A 22,510-nucleotide genomic window follows, 5' to 3' on the forward strand; every position below is an offset into this window, starting at 1 on the left:
CACCAAATCTTTACCTTGTTCACTGATCCATGAAATGAGGACCTTGCAAGGTACCAAATATATAAATTACTATCAATAAAATCTGGCATTGCACACATTTAAACAAACTTATTCTAGGACCAATTCATTTGTATCTATGTAATAACTGTTGTTAAGAAAAGACAACATAGGTCTTCAAATAGCAGCATGCAACCAGTCAAGGAATTTGAATTTTGATTGGACTTAAATGTCAGTCATTCCTGTGTGTGCAAAGATTAAAATTGTTATGAAATTCAACGACTCCTCTTAAATAAAGATGCCTGCTCAATGTGGTTCCAATTTCTGTTCACATGTGACAACAATAATGAACTTCACATATTCAAATATTAAAACCGGCTACCCTGCTTAACACACGATGATTCAAAATGATAAAAACAAACTGTTACTATAAATGATTTAATGGATGTAGGTAAAAACTTGAACAATTTTTTGCACTGATCCATAAATAGTTAACACATAGTGGTAAAACAATGAGACAACATGATAATAAAAGATCTATACAGCTCATGATATGACACAAAGTTTGATGAACATTTAAAATGTCTATGCCGAGACTGCCTCTACTTTCTGTTCATTGTCATTTGATTCTACTTTTTTTTCATCAGTTTTCACTTTTTTTGTTGGACTTGTTTCCTCTGAATCTTCTTCTACAGATCTTTTTTCAGATGTATTTTCCTCTGCAAAACAAAAATGAAAAGTTAATATGAGATAATTTGATATAATTGTTCAACAAAATACTTAAGTTTTTTTTTACATTGTTGAAGGCAGTATGGTGATCTTTTTTTGCTCATATCATTTGAACTCTGATAGTTGTCTTGTGGCTAAAGCAATCTTTTTTATCTTATTTTTATATGTACGACAAACGTGAAATGGTAAACATCAACTGGGGTCAAGTCTTTAAGAGGTATTTTTTATGGGATTTTTGGCTTGCAAACTGAACAAGAGATTTTATATTTGCATGCAAAACTATTCCTTGAAATTTTTTACCGAGCTCTTTACATTTTTAATTTTTTTTTTTTTTTTAACTCAAGTATAGAACAAGTCTGCTGTGAATAAAGAGAGACAACTCTAATAATTTTTATATAAATCAATGAGAGAAACAAAGTAAACTGGACTAATAAATTAAATTACATCTACTATCTACAGGGGAATACTTATAAAAAATTAAAAATATCACATTTTAACAGAATATTTGTTCATGCAATTTAGGATATTGCTCCCTACAGCACTACCATATAGTATCAGTTATCACGTTCAAAATAAATATCATTTAAATACACAATTTTGATGACCTATTGAGTGTTACAATCTTTATGCAACTGAAAAATATATATGGTGTACCTGTTTTTTCTGTTTCTTCTGAAGCATTCTGATTTGTATTTTTGCCATTTTCCTGAGATTCTTCTGTTTTTGTCTCTTCTGTGCTTTCAGCCTTGTTTGTCTCTGTTGTCTCAGTTTTTGGAGTCTGAAGTGAAAAGAGTGTTTATAAGTAAAATGCAAGAAATTTAATTACATGTTTGGTATTTCGTACCAAAAATAAAATATCCCATCTTTAAAAAATACAGAATTCCAAGTGAATCCCTTTTCAAAGGCTGCAGCACCCATCCTTTTTTGAGCTCAGTAGAGTTTTTTTTAATCCTAATATTAAGCATAGAATAAGCTGTGTATAAAGAGAGACAACTCTAATTTATATATAAATCACTGAGAAACAAAATATACTTTGGACAATTAAATTAGATCTATTGAATATATTTAGTAGGGGAACATGAACTTTTTCAAAATTTTAATTGGTCATAAATTTCAATTTATATATTAAAAAAAAACTGTTTTAGTACTGTACTGTCTTGCCCATTCTGTATACAATGTATTATAAACACAATCTTTTGTACGTTAATAACAACTGTATAACCAAATTTCTTATTTATTCATTACAGCTTATTTCACTGCAATTCTCTTTTTTTTTTTGGCTTATGACACTGTCATAGCTGCAGTCTCCCTCAAACTCGTGAATCCATAGATCCAAAGCTAAATTTACTTTAAAGTTTAAAGTTAGTTAAGATATTCTTTTGCATGCAATTTAGCGTGAAGACTTGTCTTAAGCTTAGATTGAAATGATAGAACTAGATAGGTTTAAAAACAATATAAGCTTTTAGTTTTATCCCTTTCTTGAAATCTAAATATTCAAATTTAACATTTTTTTCTGAACAGATTCTTTTCTTATGTTTTACACATTTCATCACTATGATCTAGTGGGACCCTTGTTACACTTGTGTGTATCTTAACCTTTTCTTTGCTACCCTTTAATAGACTTAAATTTAATAGAACCAATTATCCATTGGAATAAATAGTGCCAAATTTTTTTATTAAGAATTGAACAAAATGGGATTTCACAAACAAGATAATTGCAGCAGCAGCTTTGCACTCACTAATACTCCAATACATGTATATGGCAATGCATCCATACATGTCCATGTATTTAAAAAACAGAAAGTAAGATACCAAAGGGCAAGGGTAAAGACAACAAAAAATTTGCAACAAATAAAGAATGGATAATCTTTCAAACAAACTAAACAATTTAAATACATCATTTAGATGTTGTTCAGACTATTAAATTCTCAAAAAATAAAATTTTATAAAACTACATTTGATTCAAAATCAAATTCCCCCTTTTTTGTATTGCTAAATCAGTAGGATTTAAAGAACTTTTTTATATTTAATTTGCTTATTAACTTACCTCTTCAACCTCCTTTACTTCTTTTGTCTCTTTGGTTTCGACCTCAGTGGTCTCAACAGCGGTTTCTCTAAAATTACAAAAAAAATAAAATAAATTAAGTTTCTTTATCATTTTTAATCTGGTTTTTTTACCAATCATTAAAATATATCTTTCAAGACGTCATAATTATTTGGACTATAAAATATAGTAAAGTTGTTTCACAATTTCAACATTTGCGGCATCTAAAAATCTTGAACCTCAAAGCAGACTATAATTAGATTTGCCCATCCCCCTTTTTCTTCAAAGTCGTTGTTAAAAATCACAACAATGTAACATGTCACATTGGTTTATACACAACCAATCACTTTTCATTTCTAAACTCCGGAAACAACATAAATTACGAAAATTAATCATGTAAAATGCAAATGATTTTTTTGTCGGCAAAACCAAAATCATGGCGGCATCTTTCAACTTTACGTCATTCATAAATTATCATTCTGTTTGCTATCTCACAAGACGATAGTTCATACATTAAATGCAGCAATACAAGGTTTATAAAGAAACTTCAAACATTTTATTTATCTGACGCTACTACAAAAGGTAAACAAGTTCAATGTTCCTTTGTTCGGTTTTACCGAAAAAACGCTAAAACACAGAACAAAGAAATTTCCTTGTTTGGAGTTTACCGCAACGAATACCAAAGGTTTCCTCTTCTAAAACAACAAAAACTAATGCTACCAAATGGTTTTTAATGTTTACTTACTTTTCTACGGGCATTTTTGTATCTTTTAAAAGATGTTTTGACTAAGAATTAATAAACACAGCTTCCTGCTTTTTTAAACGCCGGTATGCAGACGACTGAACTTCCCGCCGGATCAAGCGACTATCTTTAGGCGCAAAACGCACGTGTCAAATACGTTCGTTTGATTGGATAATATTTCTGCAATCTGATTGGTGAATTATAATTAGGACCAAACATACTCACGTGATCTGAAAATGGCAGCCTACTGTAATTTTGACTCATTGAATGTTTTATTGAAGGTTTATTTTCTTTTGATTTATATAATTTACATGTTTAAGACACAATGATAACTTATTTATTTTGTTTTTCGGATAACATATGATATATATCAAGTGTTTTTTTATTCACAAACATAAATAAAACCTGTAAACATCAATTTTGCAGAATCTTGGTTGTCTGCATTTAAGACAAGGTCTGTCTGCATAAATCTGGGACTATAACTAAGTTAAATAAGTTATGTTACAGAGTCCCGGCATACATGTAGGTCAATTTCACTGATGTATGGTCACATTTTGTTTACTTTGAGGTTGAATTCAACTCTCCACCAAATGACATGGAATTTGAAACTTATACTGTATAGCCTTCGACAATAAGTTAAACCAAACAGCATAGTCAGCATTTAAAAAACAAAGAATGAGAGAAAACAAGTTGCCTTAACTAACTTGTTTAAAAGTATTTTATTTGCTTTAATATGCAAAAGGGATGCATTATTTAAATCAAACTTATAAAGTGTTCTCGCACACGTCATGTCTTCTTTGGTATGTATTATCCACCACTATATTGGTGCACCCCATAAATGGGTAAAGGTTCATTAATGATATGTATAGTCACATTAAAGGGATTATCTTATCAATACTATTTACATAGAAATTCAATATAAACATTTGGGTTAAGAGCCTTAGAATATGTACACCCTTGATGTCTCCGAGTTTAAAGTCAATGTTCTGAGTTTATATTCACTAATCTGAGTTTATTATCACAGTTCTAAGTTTGACAATCAATGTTCAGAGTTTATGATCAATGATCTTCCACAGTGTAGGGAGAAGCACATTTTTCGTGAGCAATCCTCTATTTTAGTGAGAGTCTTTTCACTACATGATAATATTTTCTGTTTTATCAAAACACTAGGGTCAAGAATCAACTGTGTTAATAGACCAAAATCTCCAACCAGACTATTCCATGAGCACGTATTTGGATTACTTATGCTGTTTATTATCACTTCCAATTCTTCTATATATGATTTTCTGTATCTAAATAGAGCGTTGCATTTTAAAATGAAATGAACTATATCCTCATCTTCATATTGACAAAGTGGACAAACAGAGCTAACTTCATGTTGATTAAATTTACTTGTGTTGGACTGGAGAACGTAAGTTCCTGTAATTAGACGAGCTTTTATACCACCACGGCGGACATCTTTAATATTGCTTTCAATTGAAGACCAGAGTTTATGAACAGTTCCAATTTTCAAACTTGATAGATCACAGTACGACAGGGTAGATTTATTTTGACAATCAAGTAGTAATTTTTGAGTCCAGAATTTATCAATTGCTAGTTTCACATTCTTTTTCCATAATAATTTACACGGTGGATTAATAACCATTTTAGCCGCACTGGGAAGATCGTATTGCACTAGAAGTTTATTTATGTAGGTAAACCAACTGTCTGAAGTTTCTGATTTTGTTGAAATCTGTCTTCTAAGAATTTTGTTTAAAGTTAAGTTTTCACTTCGATTAATACATCCCAAAAGGTTCAATTGTCTAATATGGAGCTCAGCCGTGGTAGGCCTAACACCAAGAAGCAGATAAGTAATGCCTTTAACTGATCTATTTGGTAAACACTGGATTTTACGCAGGAAATTAATGTAAAATTTTTCTAGAGCATTAAGATGATATTGCTTTAGAACAAATGTTTCCAAGCCATATAGAAGTCTTGGCAGAACATAAGTTATGAACAGTTTCATGCATGTGGTTGGTGGTAAGCCATTAGTTCCATGAAAACCAGTACCAGTGAGACTGTACAGAGTTTTTGTAGCACACGAAATACGGTCATCTATATTTATTGATACCTCATTTTTTTCTGATCTAATTATACCCAAATGGGTGGTTGTTTTAGACACTGAGACTTCATTGTCACCTAATTTCCAGTCTGAAGACGTAGTATTTGATCGCTTAGGTAGAATTTTCATAAGTATAGTGCTTTTCTCGGGATGTATTACATATTTCTCACGGTTTGCATATGAATTAGCTACATTCAACATCAATTGGAGATCTGTTGCAGAGTTGGCAACTAGAGCAATATCGTCAGCAACAGTCGGACATCCAATATAGGTTGTTCCAATATGCATTCCTAGTCTATTGCGTTCTAATGTTTTTAGAAGGTCATTTATGTAGGTCTTGTATAGTCCTGTGGACAAAATGCCTCCTTGTCACACTCCTTGTTTAATGGGAAAATTTTCACTAAGACGACCACACCACTTTACTCTTGAAGTTAAATTTGTATACCACGTGTCAATAACATTCCATATTTTACAACAGATTCCATTCAAAAACAGTTTACATTTTAAAGACGGATGATCGACAACGTCGAATGCTCTTTGAGAGTCTAAAAACGCTATAAATAATGGAAGGTTGAATTCCTTTGCTTCTACGATGCATTCGTTGATCAGTAGCGCTGCCAGTAATATTGAGATATGTTTGGTGAAGCCAAATTGTAATGAAGACTGGTCTAAAGGTAACCGATCTTCAATTCTGTCTAGAATGACATGTTCGAAAACTTTTCCTATTGTGTATGAAACAGTAATGCCTCTATAACTACCAAAATCAGTAGCGTCTTTCCCTTTTTTGTGAACAGGTGTAATGATTCCTGATAAAAATTGTAAAGGTATATAGCAGTGTTCAATTATGGCATTAAACAGTACAGACAGTACGTTAAAAATAGTAGAACTTGCAAGTTTAAGGTGCTCAGCACAAATTCCGTATTCATCACTTGATTTGTTGTTATTGAGTTTATAAATAGCAGATTTTACTTCATCAGGCGTAATAGGTGAAAAAGTATCCTTATTTTCAAGGACAATTTTACGAATAAGCTCCAAGTTAAATTGAGTATTTTCATGATAATCAGAGTCAAATTGTTCTAGTTGTTTTGGTACAGCAAGGTCTTCATAGAATCTTGCAAAACCTTTACTTTGTTTGTCAAGATCAAGAATAAGTTGGCCTTCATTCATGAAGCCTTGTGGTTTTGAAATAGTATTAGATAATCCTCTTCTTATCAGTTTATAAAAGTTTGTGGACTTGCCAGATTCAACTATTTGGTTATAGAATTGTTTCCTTTCACATGCCATGTCCTGTCGCTGTTGTGACCTAATGCGTCTTTTGATAGATCTACGTTCTTCAATAATTGGGTGATTCACAGTTGGTCTTCCATATTGAATCCAATTTTTGTGGATTAGATTGCCTTTCACAAGTAATTGTCTTAGTGCTGGACTAGCCTTCCATTTTGGTCCCTTCAGACGAATTTTCTTAGATGGTACAGCAATTTTGGCAGCTGCAAGTATATTACCATTAAGCTGGTCAATAAATGTCTTTATTTGATCTGGTCTTTCAATGATGGGTATCTGTGAGTTAGACAGAGTGCTTTGATATGCCTCAATATCACAGTCTTTCCATAGATTACGTCTTCTTTCAGGAGGTTTAATAGATTTTGCACAAGTCAAGCTTAACGTGGCTTTTATTTTGCCCACAACTGGTACATGACTAGACGTATTTGTTGGATGTTGGTGACATATTTCAAGTTCAAGAAGATTGTCAACAGTATGACTGAAAATATAATCGATCTGAGATGATCCTTTACCATGCTGATACGTTGGTGCAGTTCCCATGTTTGCAAGAGTACCTAGTTTGTGTTTATCTATAAAAGATCTAAAACGTCTATCTGAATCGTTACGTCGAGAAAGTAACATTGTTGCGTTCATATCACCTACGAGAATAATTTGGTGTGAATCACAATACTTCTGAATGATGATTTCAAGCAAGTCAAGATTGTCTTGATACTTAACGGCTGTATCAGAATATCCAGATGTAGGAAGGTAGCAATTTATCAAACAAATCCTTTTTGGAGAGCTGTTAATTTCTACTGCAATAATACGCTCATTACCGTCCTTTAAGGTTTTTACATAGCTATCAAACTTGGAGTTCCAGCAAATCATAACTCCACCATTACCACGTGAACGCACAGAGTGTACTTTCGGGAAGTTACAGTCACTTGATCTTATAGCATAATTAAAATGTTTAAGAAATTTTGTAGCCTCTTGTTGTTCATATTGCCACAACCATGGTGTGGGTTAGTCCAAATAATTATGACGTTTGGCAGAGAAAGGCGTCCCAGAAAAAAATTAAAATAGCCTTGCCAGACGTCATAATTATTTGGACTAGGTTGGGGTTGAAACAAAAGCATGAAGTCTTAAAGCTGACAGATGACCCAAATTTATGGTGTCAATATAAGAATTCAAAATACAATTCTTAGGAATAGTAATAACTTAATTGGAGTTGTCAACTTGAGCTTTTGCATTGAATGTTAGAGTTTAGTGTGAAGTCCATTTTTACTAACCTGGCAAACATTATTTTGAGGGGCCAGCAGATTCTGAGAAGAAACACGCCTCTGGGTGGGGGATTTTCTCCACTGAGTTAAGGACCCATTGGTGGCTTTTGTTTGGGTTGTTGCTTATTTTTCCCATTTCAATTCTCAATTGGTCCATTAATAATGTTATCTGGTCGGTTTTAAAGAAGAAAAACACAGTTATGGTCCAGTTTTTTAAATTTTCTTAGTGAAAGTTATTATCATGAGTTTTTTAGATACCTGATCTTACTCAAATTGGTTTTGTTAAAGTTTACTTTATAATCAAATTAGGTAATGAAGTTGTCATAAATGGTCATTTCTACTAAAATTTGTTCAGAAAAACACTCATTACCTAAAGGTATTTTTTACAAAGATATAAGTAAAATGATTAATTATTGCTATATGTTTTAAGCCAGAGGCATGCTAACCATTGTTAATAAAGTTGTCATGAGATGATTATCTTGTAATAACCAATTACAAGGAAAACTCAATTATCCGATTCATGATAATTATCCATACATGGGTCACACTCTCCGAGTCTTGCAATATGTCACAAACAATTTTCAAAACTTTCATCTTTTATATAACCTTCTGCAGATACGAGAAATAGCTTGCATTATTACTATAGGATTTTAGGATTTTGAAATAACAAGTGCTAAATTTTATTTTTACATGCATGTTAAGATCCAATGTTGTATCTGAATTTTCAGTACATGTATCAAAAGAAGCTTAAGTTCATTTCTAATTTTAGGCAATATAGGAAAGGTGTACTGTCTGACCAGTTTCCATCCAAAAGGAATCTTCATCAGATGGATTAATCCAGCATTCTGCCTCTGATGAAGATCCCTTTATGACCAAAACCTGAGTTGGGCTAAAAGCATGACCAGTCGCTGTTTATAATTATGTCAATATGTGTATTAGGAAATACTATGTTTTTTGCTTTAATATTTTTTTGAATGGGTTTTGGTTAATTTTCTGCATTATCCTGTATATGCATATACTATTTGCCATCTAACATTTATAAATCTACACACCATTTAATTGAAAATATAATTATTTCAGGCCTCGTCAAAAGATATAGTCATCAGATTATGTAATGAAGCTGCTGTGCATTCTGGGACAATATTTTCTGAAACTATCACAACAACAGCAGCAGACTGTTTATCCGTTGATAATAGAAATGCTCAACAGGTAATAACTAGATATAAACTTAGGGCGAAGATGCTTTAAAATATTACTGGAAGATTTGATGAACATTTCATTTTGTCTACCAAACTGGTTTCAAAATGGTTCAGACCCAACTGCCTACAGCTCTGACAAAAGGGATGATTTCAAATGCCATGCCCAAGTGTACAAAAAAAAATAAAAAAATTTATTGAAATCCTGATTGTATGTGAAAAGATTCATACAAAAGGGCATATTATTATTGTTGAGTTATCACTATGCCATCTACATATCTAGTGCAGAGAAGTTACATATTTATTTTGCCTATATCAATCTAATCACAAATTTTATAACAATTTAACTTTACCTACATAAGTCAAATGGAATTACATGTATTAGAAATTATCTCCCTTTGACAGTTTTTTTCAAATACATGTATATTCTTTTCATCTATATTAAAATTAAGTGACAATTTTTTGTTTCCATTTTTTTTTAATACTTTTGTTTGATTTAATAGGGTCCCTTAGTAAAATGAAAATTTGATCAATAATTGTCTAAGCTTATTAGTTGTCTATCTGCATTGTTTTAGATAATACAATTCCAAAAAGTAGTGTGAACAAGTCAAATTAGTAAAATTAGACAAAGGGAGATAATTTTGTATGAAAATTTAACCCAATTCAGCACAATCCAGCTATATTAGTACATCTGAAAATTCATAATGTTTTTTTCTGGCAAGTCATGGAATGGTCTTATAATGGAGCCATAACACTTAGTTTTTACAATACACTTGTCCCCATTTAAAAGTATTGATCGTAAAAGAAAAAGGGTGTTCAAAAACCAAAATGTCTGTAAAAATTCTATATAAAAGCTGGAGTCTATGGACCTCCTCTAAGAACAAAAAACAGTTTAATTACTTGACAAATTAACACCTGTGATTATCACTTTCACTCTGGCTACTCCATCAATTTATTGTGGTCAACACAAAAACAAACACTTCACAGCCTTTTTCATACCAGATTCAAATTTATTCCAATTAACTAAAACTGAAAACATTCAATATTTTTTGAGGTTTTATTTACATTGTGTTATCAAATGAAGTGTCTTCAATTTATCTAATGCCATTGGATGGATAACAAATTAAACCTTTAATAAAGTTCAAGTCACAAAAATACAAATATGTGTAGGTGTTTTAAACCTGGTATCTTTTGATGTGTTTTAATTCAATCTTATGTTTAAAAGAACTAACTTTCATCATTTTAAAATTTACTTTATTTATGAATACTGAATCAGTCTTAAGTTGGGATTGAAATTTGCAGGAGGCTGAAAAAATCTATTTTTCCGGTAAATATGTAGGAGGAGGAAATTCCTAAAGTCTATTTCAAAATTCCCATTTCAATGTAATTTTGATTTAATTATTTTTATACTTTAATAAAAAATAAATAAAGTCATTTTACTAAGGGAAAATAAAACCAAATGTTTGAAGATTGAAAACACACCAAATTTTATCAGCAAAACAGATTGATTATTTTTCAATGGTTGAAAGAAATTGACCAGACGTTCAAATATCCTCTTGAATCCAATTTAAATGTCTATATTGAATTATCTCCCCCTGGTAACCTCTTAACATCAAATAGCTACATGGAGTTTATATATTAATTGTGAAAATTGAGAAATTATTATTGATTAGGAATGTCACAATTTTTACCTGAGGCAATAGATAAGATCACTTTCAGTTTATTATTACAATAGACATGTAGGCTTTCATTATTGATTCACACTTCCTGTTCGGCAGGTAAAATACAGGTGTTACAGGTATCAGGTAGATGATAACAAGAGATATTAACATATTTTGGGGATTTATGAAGTAGCATTTAGCTTTATGGTGCTGTGAACATTGATTTTTTTGTACTCTGTAAAAATCGTTTTTGACTTATTTTATGGATATATCGTTCTATTATTAGATAGATAGATGTAGTTCTCAAATATTGTGGATAATATTAAAAATAAATATGTTTGTTTTTTCCTGTTATAAATGCAATTTCTGAAGTGTTGGTTTTAAATTACTTTTTATGATTGACATCTGAAACTACTTCATGCCCTTTACTACCCTCCTTTAATAGTAGACTAGCCCAACATATAACCAATCTATCTCTCTGTAGGACTAATCTACTTTAAAAGGAGGGTAATATACCTTACCTAACAATGACTTCATGGTTCAGCTAACAAGCAAGCTAACCAAAGATATTCCAATTAGCTACATACTGACTGAAATCTGCTGTAAAAAGTAATTAAAGACTATGTTGATCGCAACTTAAATAAAATAAAAATAACCGTAAAAGTTACATTTTTTAACAAACTTTAATGTTTTTCAGTAAAAACTTGAGCATATAATTATCTGGTTAAATGCCTTTTGTAAAGGAAAAACTTTTCTTTTCATTAAGGGACATTTCATTTTTATACAATAGCAACCTAAATGCTTTTTAAATGTTAGAAGGGCATTTTGACCTCTTCATTCAGAAAAATTAAAAGTAGAAAAAGTTTTACACAAGAAAAGAAAATACAAAAAAACCCAGCTTGGTGCTTAAATACTATGAAATCTATTGATGAACCTTTATTTCACTAAATATAGAAATTGACAGGTGTGAAATCCTTGTGTGAAATAAGAGACTTTATCAAAGAACAGATGCTTAACTCCATATAAAGTCCAAATAATCTATTGATTGAAATACAGCTATCGTGTTATATAAACAATGTTGTTTCGTACAGTCATATTTTCATTTTTCTTGATTTTTTTCCTCAATTAAAGAGATTTTGATTTAAGGGCATATCCAACAGTTTATTTCTGACGGTGAGAATTTTGTCCCTTTAAGATATTTCCTTCTTCAGTTGACAGAGAATAAAATTTGGCCAAAAAAAATATATGTTGTCGATTTCGTTTTTGCAAAAATTACTGCTGAAAATTGAACATTTTTTGCAATTATGGAGTAAAACACGTTTTTTATTGAAAAAAATAAATATTATATTTTAACCAACTTATACTTATATAATTGGGCTCAAATTGAAGCAAAATAATTCAAGATGGTTAGAAAAATATAACTTTACCATTTAAAGCATTAATTCTGACTCAAATAAAGCCAAAAACGATATGGTGGACCCAAACAACGGCAAGAAATGAACATTTGAAATGCACATTTTTGATTTTTTGAAATATTTCTAACGGTGTCGATTTGGCCAAGGTGAGATATGTTATTCTTTTTAAAATATGGAACGTCATAAGGTCTTGAAAAATATTTGTCACCATACTCGTTTTTGAGATAAATTGAGTAATAGAATACTGTTTACTCAATCCCTCCCGTAAGCCTCACAAATTGCGCCAATAAGACGTTTTGGAAAATAACGTTATATTTCCCCGCTATTTTTTCAAAGGCAGTGCGACGGTGTCGCAGACAAATGTATTTATACAATTTGACTTTGTTGGATAGTTGTCTCGATTGCACTCATATAGCATTTTCTTATTTATAATGAATCAGTATCAGGACGAGATAACAATTCAGATAGTTTTACTATTGTGTCCGTCAAAATTGTGAAATCTGATAGTGAAAAACTCACTGACTCCGTATTAATTCATTTTGCAGTTTCTGGCGTTTTATTCTTTATAGGCTTCTAGCTATAACATAAATCTGTGTGTTTACTCTTAGTGTTTTGAATTATATGGGTCGTTGGGTTGCTGTCGTGTAATGTATACATTTAAAATCTTTTTCAAAACAAAAGGACTGATTGGGCATAGAAATATTCACATTTCTGGACTTCTCCCATCTGACAGTATATCTTTGCTAAAATTTGGTGCGGCTGTTTAGCTGTTTGGATTTGCAGCCTTGTTTAGTCAAAATAAAAATGTATATCCGATGCATAGTGCAGTGAGTTTCGTGCTATCTATACGTTAAAAAATCATCTAAATAAATGGTTGAAGGGATATACGAACTTCGAATAAAATTTCTAAACAAATGTCACATGAATATTCAAATAAGTCACATGGCTGATTTTTATACATCTGTTGCGCCTTTTGCGGTTGAAAGTAAAAAAACAGTTTTAATATAAAAAATAAACCCAGATCTGTAAGACAAAAGCTTGAGAATAAACCAGCGAAAGAGCCGAGTCTTCCGTTGTTTTACTCTTCAATATATATGAGTTATTGCATATACACAATGGAGATTGTTTTCTGTTCTACTACCCTCCACCCAGTTTGACTGCATACAACTGCTAATAACCACTGATATAGACTACTTATATATTATATTTTGATCATTCAAACAAATGATTTCAAAGAGAAAGATGCGGAAAGAAATTCTAAAATTTTCGTTTTAAGACAAAATGTAAATAAAAATAAAATACCAAAACCGGAACCCTGTTTCAGACAATTATCCGTTAAAAACTGATGAGTATGCATCACTATATGAAACTGATAAATTGATTGCTATCGTGCTCCAGTGGCAAATATATCACCCATATTTAGGACGAGGCGAAAGTGGATCTGAAGTAAATCATCGATACATTATTCCGATAAAGAGTTTGCTAGCGGTAAAACGTATGCCGTACTAGAATAAAGTTAAATAAGATCAAAATCTCCAGTTATTAAACTATAAGCCCTCCGTTTACATAAGAAAACATCAAAATCGTCAAATATTTTCTACGTGTATGTCAGTGTATATTCATATACTACAATGGTTTCTTTTTTCAATTTCGTTTTTATTACAGTGTCATATTTTCTTTTACATTGTCTACCAGTTAAAGGTAGTATTCATTTAAAGATCTACTACATACATGTACTGTACATTAGACTTCAAAGCAAAGCTAGATGCATGATAAATGTAAGTTTACGCTGTATCTTATTTTTCTCAAGAAACCAGTTTTTTTCCATCTTCTTCAGTTAAACCAAACTTTGAGATTTCTATCCTGAATGACAAAATCTCTGAAAAGTTTGGTAAAGAATTATTTACAATTTGCATTCTAATGCAGTAATAAATCATGACGCATTTGTTCTCGTTGTTCTCTACCTGAAATGAAGATACTTATTTCAATAAAACAGAATAATGGTCTATAATGATCAAGATAATTGCGGTTCTTTTATAATAGACTAAAACGAAATTTTTTTTTTTAAAGATTTGAGTTCTATTTCTGTTAATATTCTGTATGAGTTTTTTGACGATTCTGGCCGTGTCCTTTCTTTTGATGAAAGAACCCGCCCTTTCCAGACGTCCGTAGCAATTCCAATGGTGATTCCGTCATGACGTCGTTGAAACAACGTTAAATTACGGGAAAAAATAGACGACATTTACGTTTGTTATTACCTCCCCTGAAACTGTTGGATATGCCCTTAAAGCTTTCAAAATCATATCATTGAAAATAAAGATTTTATGAACAAAGAAAGTAAAAAAATCAACATTTTAAAATTTAACCAAGTCATTCATTGTGAGAGGGGGCGGGGGAACCTGGTGTAGTGTTGGTATAGATATAGATCCTTCTGGTTTGTTTTTTTATGTACAAATATGATGTACATGGAAATCTTCTTAAAAAAAATATTACAGGTAAATACTAAAAAGCCTAATTTGATTTCTGAGAAAATAAGATTTTTAATTTGAAGCTTTTTCAAACAAAATCTTGATAAATATTCAGACTAAAGTACTGTAGGATACTGCACTTTTCACATTTAGGCTTTATTTTAGAATCTCCATTGGTTTTCATATCTGTTAATTAAATTCTAAATTCAGGTGATAAAAGCCATGTATAACAACATGTTACTTTATCTTCTTATCTGTTAATGGAGTAAGTTTATACAAAAAAGTTTGATAATAGGCCTTTGTTAATGTTCTTGGTTTAGAAATGAATCTTTACTGGACTTCCTGTTTAATTGTTTATTTGAATAAATCATGTGATTAAATGATGAACAATAACATACTTATGTCATGTGACCTGTAGCTGAAGGGGACGTAGTACAAACTAGATATTGATTTAAATTTTGATTTAATCCTTCATTAATTTTGTAAGAATCTGATGATAAAAGGCTTTTGTTAGATCTATACATTTATATAAACAGATTTTTACGACTCTTAGTTGGAATGTCAAAGTGAATTAAATTTCATCATTAAATCTGTCAGGAAAGGTGAAAGATTGTACCTTTATACAGCTGTGGTCACTTTTTGTGGGTAGAGGGTTTTTAGAATAAAGAAGCAAAAAAAGTCATTAAAAAAATTAACTAAATTGAGTTATCTCCCCATGATTTTTTGCTAACAATGTAACAAACATGACAAATAAGATGTTGAAGTACTTTAAGTGCATTTATCTTTTATTTACACATTTAAAGAGGTTCAAGAATGAACAAACAGATTTGATACTGATAAATTTTATTTAAAAACAAACAGGGTTTTTAGAGAGTAATATGTTATTTAAAATAGACAAGGAGACACTGTCTCAACATTCAGAAAAAAAGCTAGTAAATAACAGATTTGAATAAATATTTAAATTTTTTAGTCATGAAAATATTTATAAGCATGTACATGTTTCCCGTTAATGTTTGTAACAAAATGTGCAGGTCACCAATCTCTTAGATTAAAAATAAGCAAATATTAATTGCTGAAAGAAAACCACAGACAATTTAGAATTATAAAAGCAGATTCTTGAGTTATAATGTCTGGTATGTTACCTATGAATTAATTATTGAACATTTTCCCAAATCTATGAAGGTTTTCATAATTTTAATTTTTTTTTGTTTTTGTTTTGTGCATATACATGTAGTCAAACACTTAGATTGTTTCTAATCTTAAAGGTTTTTTTTTTTTTTTAAATTTAAGACTAGTGAATACACAGAATAAAAATCCTGAAAATGAGTTCAAATATATCTTCAGTTGAATATATTTGATTAGTGAAAACCTAAATAGGTGACTGTATCAGGCTGAAGACAGCTGCTGAAATCAATAATTTTGCCAGTAACAGTAATTGCTTTGCTAAATATGACAACATTGATTTCAACAGTTTGTAGTACAAATGTACAAACATCATTACCAGAAATACACATAATAAGTTGTAACATATTGTAATAAATCAGGTTAAACATATGTACATAAGTAATATATTGTATCAAAATTGTGTTTTAACAATATTGTACTGTATTAGTCTGGATATGTTTGATTTTATGAATAATTATTATAAAAGTGATGTAAAATTTTGAATGTGTATTTTTTCTATCCTTTTACATGCTTTGTTTAAGAAATAACCTTTAAGATTTATATTTTTTTTATTATTTTGAATCTATTTCAGGAATTTAAAAATTTCAATGTGTATATTTATATTTTTTTTCATAAAAAAAAATCACCTTTAAAATTTGATGTCAGAAAATAAATTTTAAGGGAAATTAACCTATCCTCTGCCACAATCTTATAGAGCAATTACCAATAAATTATCAAGACTCAATTAGTACAAAGAAAATGACCAGTTTATCAATAAAATAATAAATCTATATAGCCATCATAACTATTAGACATGTGTCAATTATCAATGGTCAAAAGATAAAAGGGATTTATTAGCATGGAGTATGTTTGCATTATGTAACTTTAGCTGTTTGTAGTGGTTTAAGTCTGGATAGGTTTTAGGGGGTGAAAAGGGATAATTTGAATGTCAGAGGGGCCATTGAGGGTTATTGGGTATAAAAAGTTTCATTTATCGGGGATCAGAACAATTTGTTTTTTAAAGGATGGAACTTATAAAATTAATATTTTATCCACGAAAAAATGAAAATTTTATGCCTGTTTAAAAACAGGTGCTCTTTAAACTCAGACATTTACTTATTTAATGTGTACAATAACATGTATTTATCTAAATACTAGACAAAGAATTGAAAACTTAATTTTAGTCTTTCAAAAATCAATGAAAATTATACTGATAAAGAAATAAATCCCAAAAATCAGGTTTATGTCTAGAAAATCAAGTATGTGTGGTGCCTAAATTTTGAAGGTGGTGATAAAAATTGCAAACTTGTATTTATTCCTAATGTATAAAATTTTTCATTTAAATTTTCATAAATTAAGGTAAAAAATACAATGGTGTACGTTTTCCATCTAATTTAAATGATGAACTTGGAAATTAATACCTACAAGATTATTTTACAATCAGAATATTTTAACAAAGAATTCTTTGTTCAAACACTGTGAACGTTATAATCACCAAAAATGTACAAAATATAAACTAACAACAACTAAAAATCAACACAAAAATATAGACAGATATAAAAGTTGAAAATATATATATCTTCAGTTACCAGTATATCAAGTTTCAAGTTTGTTTATTATTTGAAAAATTGGGTTTTTACTATTGTATGTCAGGTCACCTGTTTCTTGGAAATCAGTTTTTAAGATTTTATCACTTAAGGTGGTACCTAACACTACAGGGAGATAACTCTGTAAAATCAGCTAAACGTTTTAATTGCGTTGTGTTGTATAGGGAATATCAAGCTTCTCAATGATCAAAATTGGTGTTTGTCAAACTGCTATATAACCAGTGTAATTTCTCTGACAAAACGGTTGGTTAAAAGTTTTTGAAATTTTTATATTTTTGTTAAAAGGTCAAAGTAACTACTTTCACAAAATTGTATGAAAATTAAACGAGCCAAATTAATTTAAGTAAAAGTGTTGGGTACCACCTTAAACTTATGAAGAAAAAAAAAAAACAACATTCTATACATCCTATCCATGAACATTTCCAGAAATTTGTCAATGAAATATGAAATACAGATGTTAAATACAGTGGCGGATCCAGAAATTTTCATAAGTGGGGGCCCACTGACTGACCTAAGAGGGGGGCCGCTCCAGTCACGCTTCAGTGATTCCCTATATAAGCAACCAAATTTTTTCCCAAAAAGGGGGCCCTGGGCACCCCACCCCCCCCCCCAAAAAAAAATCCGCCTCTGAAATAGCTAGATAAAACAGGGACGTCTGTGGATAAAAATAGCACAAGTAATGCATTGTTATTTAAAGTAAATATTCAGTTATCTTTCTTTGTCAATGCATTTGTTTTGTACTTTTTGAATCAATCAAATGACAATTTATGGTCTTCAATTCATAGTATTGGGTTTTTTGTATGAATGCTTTTTACAATATTCAAGGCAATTTAAGTTCCCTGCATCTGTTATGTTGTATTATTATGAGGTATGCATATACAACCATATTTGGTCAAAATGGCAACATTTAATTAAAACCTTGTTTAGTTAGAATACCAAGTTATAGGAAGTTACAGTGAAAATCTCTTTTATGCCACTGTCATACAAGTGAGAAGTTTAGCAAGCTATAAAACCAGGTTAAATCCTAACTGGAATAATTCAATCCCTCTCTGTGTCCGATTTCTTTCCACGCTAATGTAGCCATCGTAGATCAGGGGAATATAATGACTGAATTGTTCGGGTTAGTTTAATCTACCAGTTTTTACATAAAAAAATGCCTGTACCAAGTCAGGAATATGACAAGTTATCCATTCCTTAAATGTGTTATAGATTTTGATTTTGTTATTTGATTATAGACTTTCCATATTGAATTTTCCTTGGAGTTTAGTATTTTTGTTATTTTTTCTTTTGGCAATGTATTCTGTGAGCGGTCTGGAAGCTTGTTACAGGGCTTCAATTCTTCCCCTTTTATATTGAATTCACCCAATGTAAAGAATCAACTTAATTTATTGTTTAATTGATCTGGTTCTAAATGTATATTAATACTTCTTTCATCTATTTGTAATTATTTATTTTCTCTTCTAGGTTTTACAATCATTGAAATCACTCTTACAAGCAGCAATATTCCAAGGTCACACAAGTCCAACAGAGATACAGACCCTGTTTCCAGGTAATTTATTATTTCCTCTCTGTTCTTGAAAAAATTTTCTTCATTTTTGTCTCGCTTGACGGAGTAAAAAAGCCAGACATAGGTATGCTGTTTCTGGCGTTGATAGCGACGGCAGAGGTGTCAGCAATGTATTACTTTATAATTAGGTCTAGTTTATGGTAAACCACTAGTGGTGAGTCAAAGATATTTGATATGCAGGTGTATTAGTATTGACAAATATACCACTTTAAAGCAATCTTTGTATTACTGTTTTTCCAGGTAGTTTCCATAAGAACCTTAGAGACTTACTTATCAAGATCATTGTTGATAATATAAACAGCTGGAAAACATATGCCATAAATAACCAAGGTAAGAACATTTTAGATAGTATGGTAAACTTACAATACATTTTCTCCAAAAAATGAAAAATGTATCTTTAAATTTATCTTCTTAACAAATGATCAAGATTTTGGAAAAGAGGGACGAAAGATACCAAAGGGACAGTGAAACTAATAAATCTAAAACAAACTGACAACACCATGGCTAAAAATGAAAAAGACAAACAGACAAACAATAGAACACATGACACAACATAGAAAACTAAAGAATAAACAACACGAACCCCACCAAAAACTAGGGGAAGCTTATTGCTTATTTTGTTATGATTTTAAATCAATGTTTTCTATTAAATAAGTTATTTAAAGACTCTACATTTGCTAACAAACTAATTTTCAAGTATGAACAAAGGTTAGTAACTCTCTCTGGTATTATTGTTACTATGACATGCACCTATCAACCAGTGACCAAAGTAAGAGGACGTTAACAATTTGGGTGACTGTGCACTTAGGGGCCAGCTGAAGGACACCTCAGGTGCGGGAATTTCTCGCTACATTGAAGACATGTTGGTGACCTTCTGCTGTTGTTTTTTATTTGGTCGGGTTGTTGTCTCTTTGACACATTCCCCATTTCCATTCTCAATTTTACTAAATCCCCTTCACTTGTTTGAGGTGCTACCTAGCACTACAGGGAGATAACTCTGTAAAGACAGCTTAACGTTTTAATTATGTTGTGTTGTAAAAGGAATATTAAGCTTCTCAATGATTAAAATTGGTGTTTGTCAAATTGCTATATAACCAGTGTAATCTTTCTGGCAAAACGATTGGTTCAAAAAATTTTAGTTTTTTATATTTTTGTTAAAGTGTCTAAGTAAATACTTGGACATAATTTCATGAAAATTAAACAAGCCAAATTATTTTTAGTGAAAGTGTTGGGTACCCCTTAACGGCACAACAAAAGTAAAACCTGTAAAATTCATTTTTAAAGGGTCAACTAATCTGGTTGACATGAGAGCACCCCCCCCCCCCCCCCCCCAAAAAAAATAAATAATTAATAAGCAAAAAGACAAACTTTACAAAGTACCAATTTTAATCTCAGTAACAAAATCCTAGTTTGAAGATAACATAAACAGTGTTAGGAAAGCATGCATAAATGCTATGCCAAATTACAAGCATGTATATGTGTTTCCATATATATGAACCATTCTATTCTTAATTATGTAATGTTTTTATGATTTTCAGTATCTTTACCGAGATTGGTTGATTTTGATTGGAGAGTAGATGTTAAAACAGCCTCAGATGCAATAAGTAGAATGTCTGTACCAACTTGTATACTACAAATGCAGGTAGGTGTCGATTAAACATCAACTAATACGGTTGGAATGGTTTTACACTAAATTTTTAAGCTCTAGAAGCTTGTTTTTTGGTGTGAACCAAGGCTCTGTGTTGAAGGCTGTACGTTGACCTATAATAATTTACTTTTAATAACAAATTGTGACTTTGATGGAGAGCTGTCTCAATGAAACTCATACCACATCTTCTTGTATCTTATTCTATAAACAGAGATAAACAATAGTGAATTACACATTCTCTAGTCCGTGTAATTTGGTACAGACACATATTTGATAATATGTATAAACAAGAATAAATGTAGAACTTTCGACAAAAAATAAAAGGAACTTATACCTTCTTTTATATAAATGCTTACTGACAGTGACTTCTATATACTGTAAATTCTGAAATTATTATGTGCATTTATTATTGTGTTTTATCATTTAAGACTAAGATGTAATTTAAATTTTTACGATTTTTATAAAAAAAATCCTGTTAAAATCATATAAAATATTTCAAAATGTGAGTTTAAATTATTGTGTTTACAACTCTGTCGCATTTTTTGTAATAATAAAAACCTCACAATAATTTCTGAATTTACAGTATGTTTTTATTAAGCTTCATGGGTATATAACTAAAACTTTCAAAAATAAGTACCCTAATGAATGATGATGGACCATTAATATCTACATTTATCCCTATGCTTACTGATATATTTGTACTTTCAGGTGCAGGAGAACTCAGACAAAGTTGGTCAAACCGCTGATATTTCAAATATAAATGTAGAACTTTCCAAAGAGACCTTAGATACAATGTTAGATGGACTTTCTAAAATTAGAGACCAGTTATCTTCAGTGGCTAAAAGATGAGGGCCAAAACTTTTTTAACTTGTTTATTATATAAGTGATGTTGATAAAGAATTGAATGTTTCGGAGAGCTAATTCAAAAATGATTCTTAAGCAGTAAGGCACAACATTTACTGTCAAATTAAGACATGTAACTTCATACTCATTTCAATGAAACATAAACTCTGAGTTACATGAATGCATAGAAAGAGGGATAATAGTGCAATTATATACATTTTGTTTGTACATAAAAAAACATTTTTTGTCTTTCTCACTGGGAAGAAAGGTGGATATATTTTTTTATAATTTTTGTATTTTATTTTCTGGAGTCAAGCAGGAAAAAGTTTTCCCTTAAAATAAAATTTTAATAGTAAGTTCTCTCAGTTTGTTACACTAAAAAAGGCTTGCTATTATTTACATCATGTATTTGTAGTGCTTTGTCAAGATTTGTTAACTTTTATGTAATAAATTATATATTTATATAAATGTTTTAATCATTAATAATAACATATATAACAGAATGGATATGGCTGGTGTAATTAACCAATGACAAAAGACCTTGAATTCTTTCTTTGATGTTATTCCCTCATTCGTTTTATACCGACTCAAATCCAATTAGTCCGTTGGTTTTCCTGTTTGAATGGTTTTACACTAGTAATTTTGGGGCCCTTTATAGCTTGTTGTTCGGTGGGAGCCAAGGCTCTGTGTTGAAGGCCATACATTGACCTATAATGGTTTACTTTTTTAAAATTGTTATTTGGATGGAGAGTTGTCTCATTGGCACTCACACCACATCTTCCTATATT

General features: G+C 30.7%; 2 protein-coding genes across 3 annotated transcripts; one reads left to right on the forward strand and one right to left on the reverse strand.

Annotated features, from left to right (window-relative positions):
• Positions 1-421: 421 nt before the first annotated feature.
• LOC134683261 (uncharacterized) lies at positions 422-3,701 on the reverse strand. The gene is made up of 4 exons (XM_063542439.1): positions 3,516-3,701; positions 2,774-2,840; positions 1,381-1,504; positions 422-716 (listed from the first exon to the last, which is right to left on the reverse strand). Exons 1-4 carry the CDS (start codon positions 3,527-3,529, stop codon positions 583-585), a joined length of 339 nt encoding a protein of 112 aa, XP_063398509.1. The 5' UTR covers positions 3,530-3,701; the 3' UTR covers positions 422-582.
• On the forward strand, positions 3,689-21,940 carry LOC134683260 (COMM domain-containing protein 9-like). 2 transcript variants are annotated; one of them, XM_063542437.1, is made up of 6 exons: positions 3,689-3,793; positions 9,234-9,362; positions 19,129-19,213; positions 19,472-19,561; positions 20,770-20,873; positions 21,588-21,940. In XM_063542437.1, exons 1-6 carry the CDS (start codon positions 3,749-3,751, stop codon positions 21,726-21,728), a joined length of 594 nt encoding a protein of 197 aa, XP_063398507.1. In that variant the 5' UTR covers positions 3,689-3,748; the 3' UTR covers positions 21,729-21,940. The 2 variants fall into 2 exon arrangements, with proteins under 2 accessions (XP_063398507.1, XP_063398508.1); XM_063542438.1 differs by lacking the exon at positions 3,689-3,793 and adding an exon at positions 3,995-4,034.
• The last annotated feature ends 570 nt before the right edge of the window (positions 21,941-22,510 follow it).

The sequence above is a fragment of the Mytilus trossulus genome, chromosome 9 (genome assembly GCF_036588685.1).
Source record: "Mytilus trossulus isolate FHL-02 chromosome 9, PNRI_Mtr1.1.1.hap1, whole genome shotgun sequence".
In the NCBI taxonomy this organism is placed as follows: Eukaryota; Metazoa; Mollusca; class Bivalvia; order Mytilida; family Mytilidae; genus Mytilus; species Mytilus trossulus.

Coding starts and splice junctions, on each gene's coding strand:
- LOC134683261 (XM_063542439.1), bottom strand. Junction 1,505..2,773: donor AAGTAAAGGAGGTTGAAGAG/GTAAGTTAATAA, acceptor TTTTCACTTCAG/ACTCCAAAAACTGAGACAAC. Junction 717..1,380: donor AGAAGAAACAGAAAAAACAG/GTACACCATATA, acceptor TTTGTTTTGCAG/AGGAAAATACATCTGAAAAA.
- LOC134683260 (XM_063542437.1), top strand. CDS start 3,749: ATGGCAGCCTACTGTAATTTTGACTCATTGAATGTTTTATTGAAG. Junction 9,363..19,128: donor ATAATAGAAATGCTCAACAG/GTAATAACTAGA, acceptor TTTCTCTTCTAG/GTTTTACAATCATTGAAATC. Junction 19,214..19,471: donor GATACAGACCCTGTTTCCAG/GTAATTTATTAT, acceptor CTGTTTTTCCAG/GTAGTTTCCATAAGAACCTT.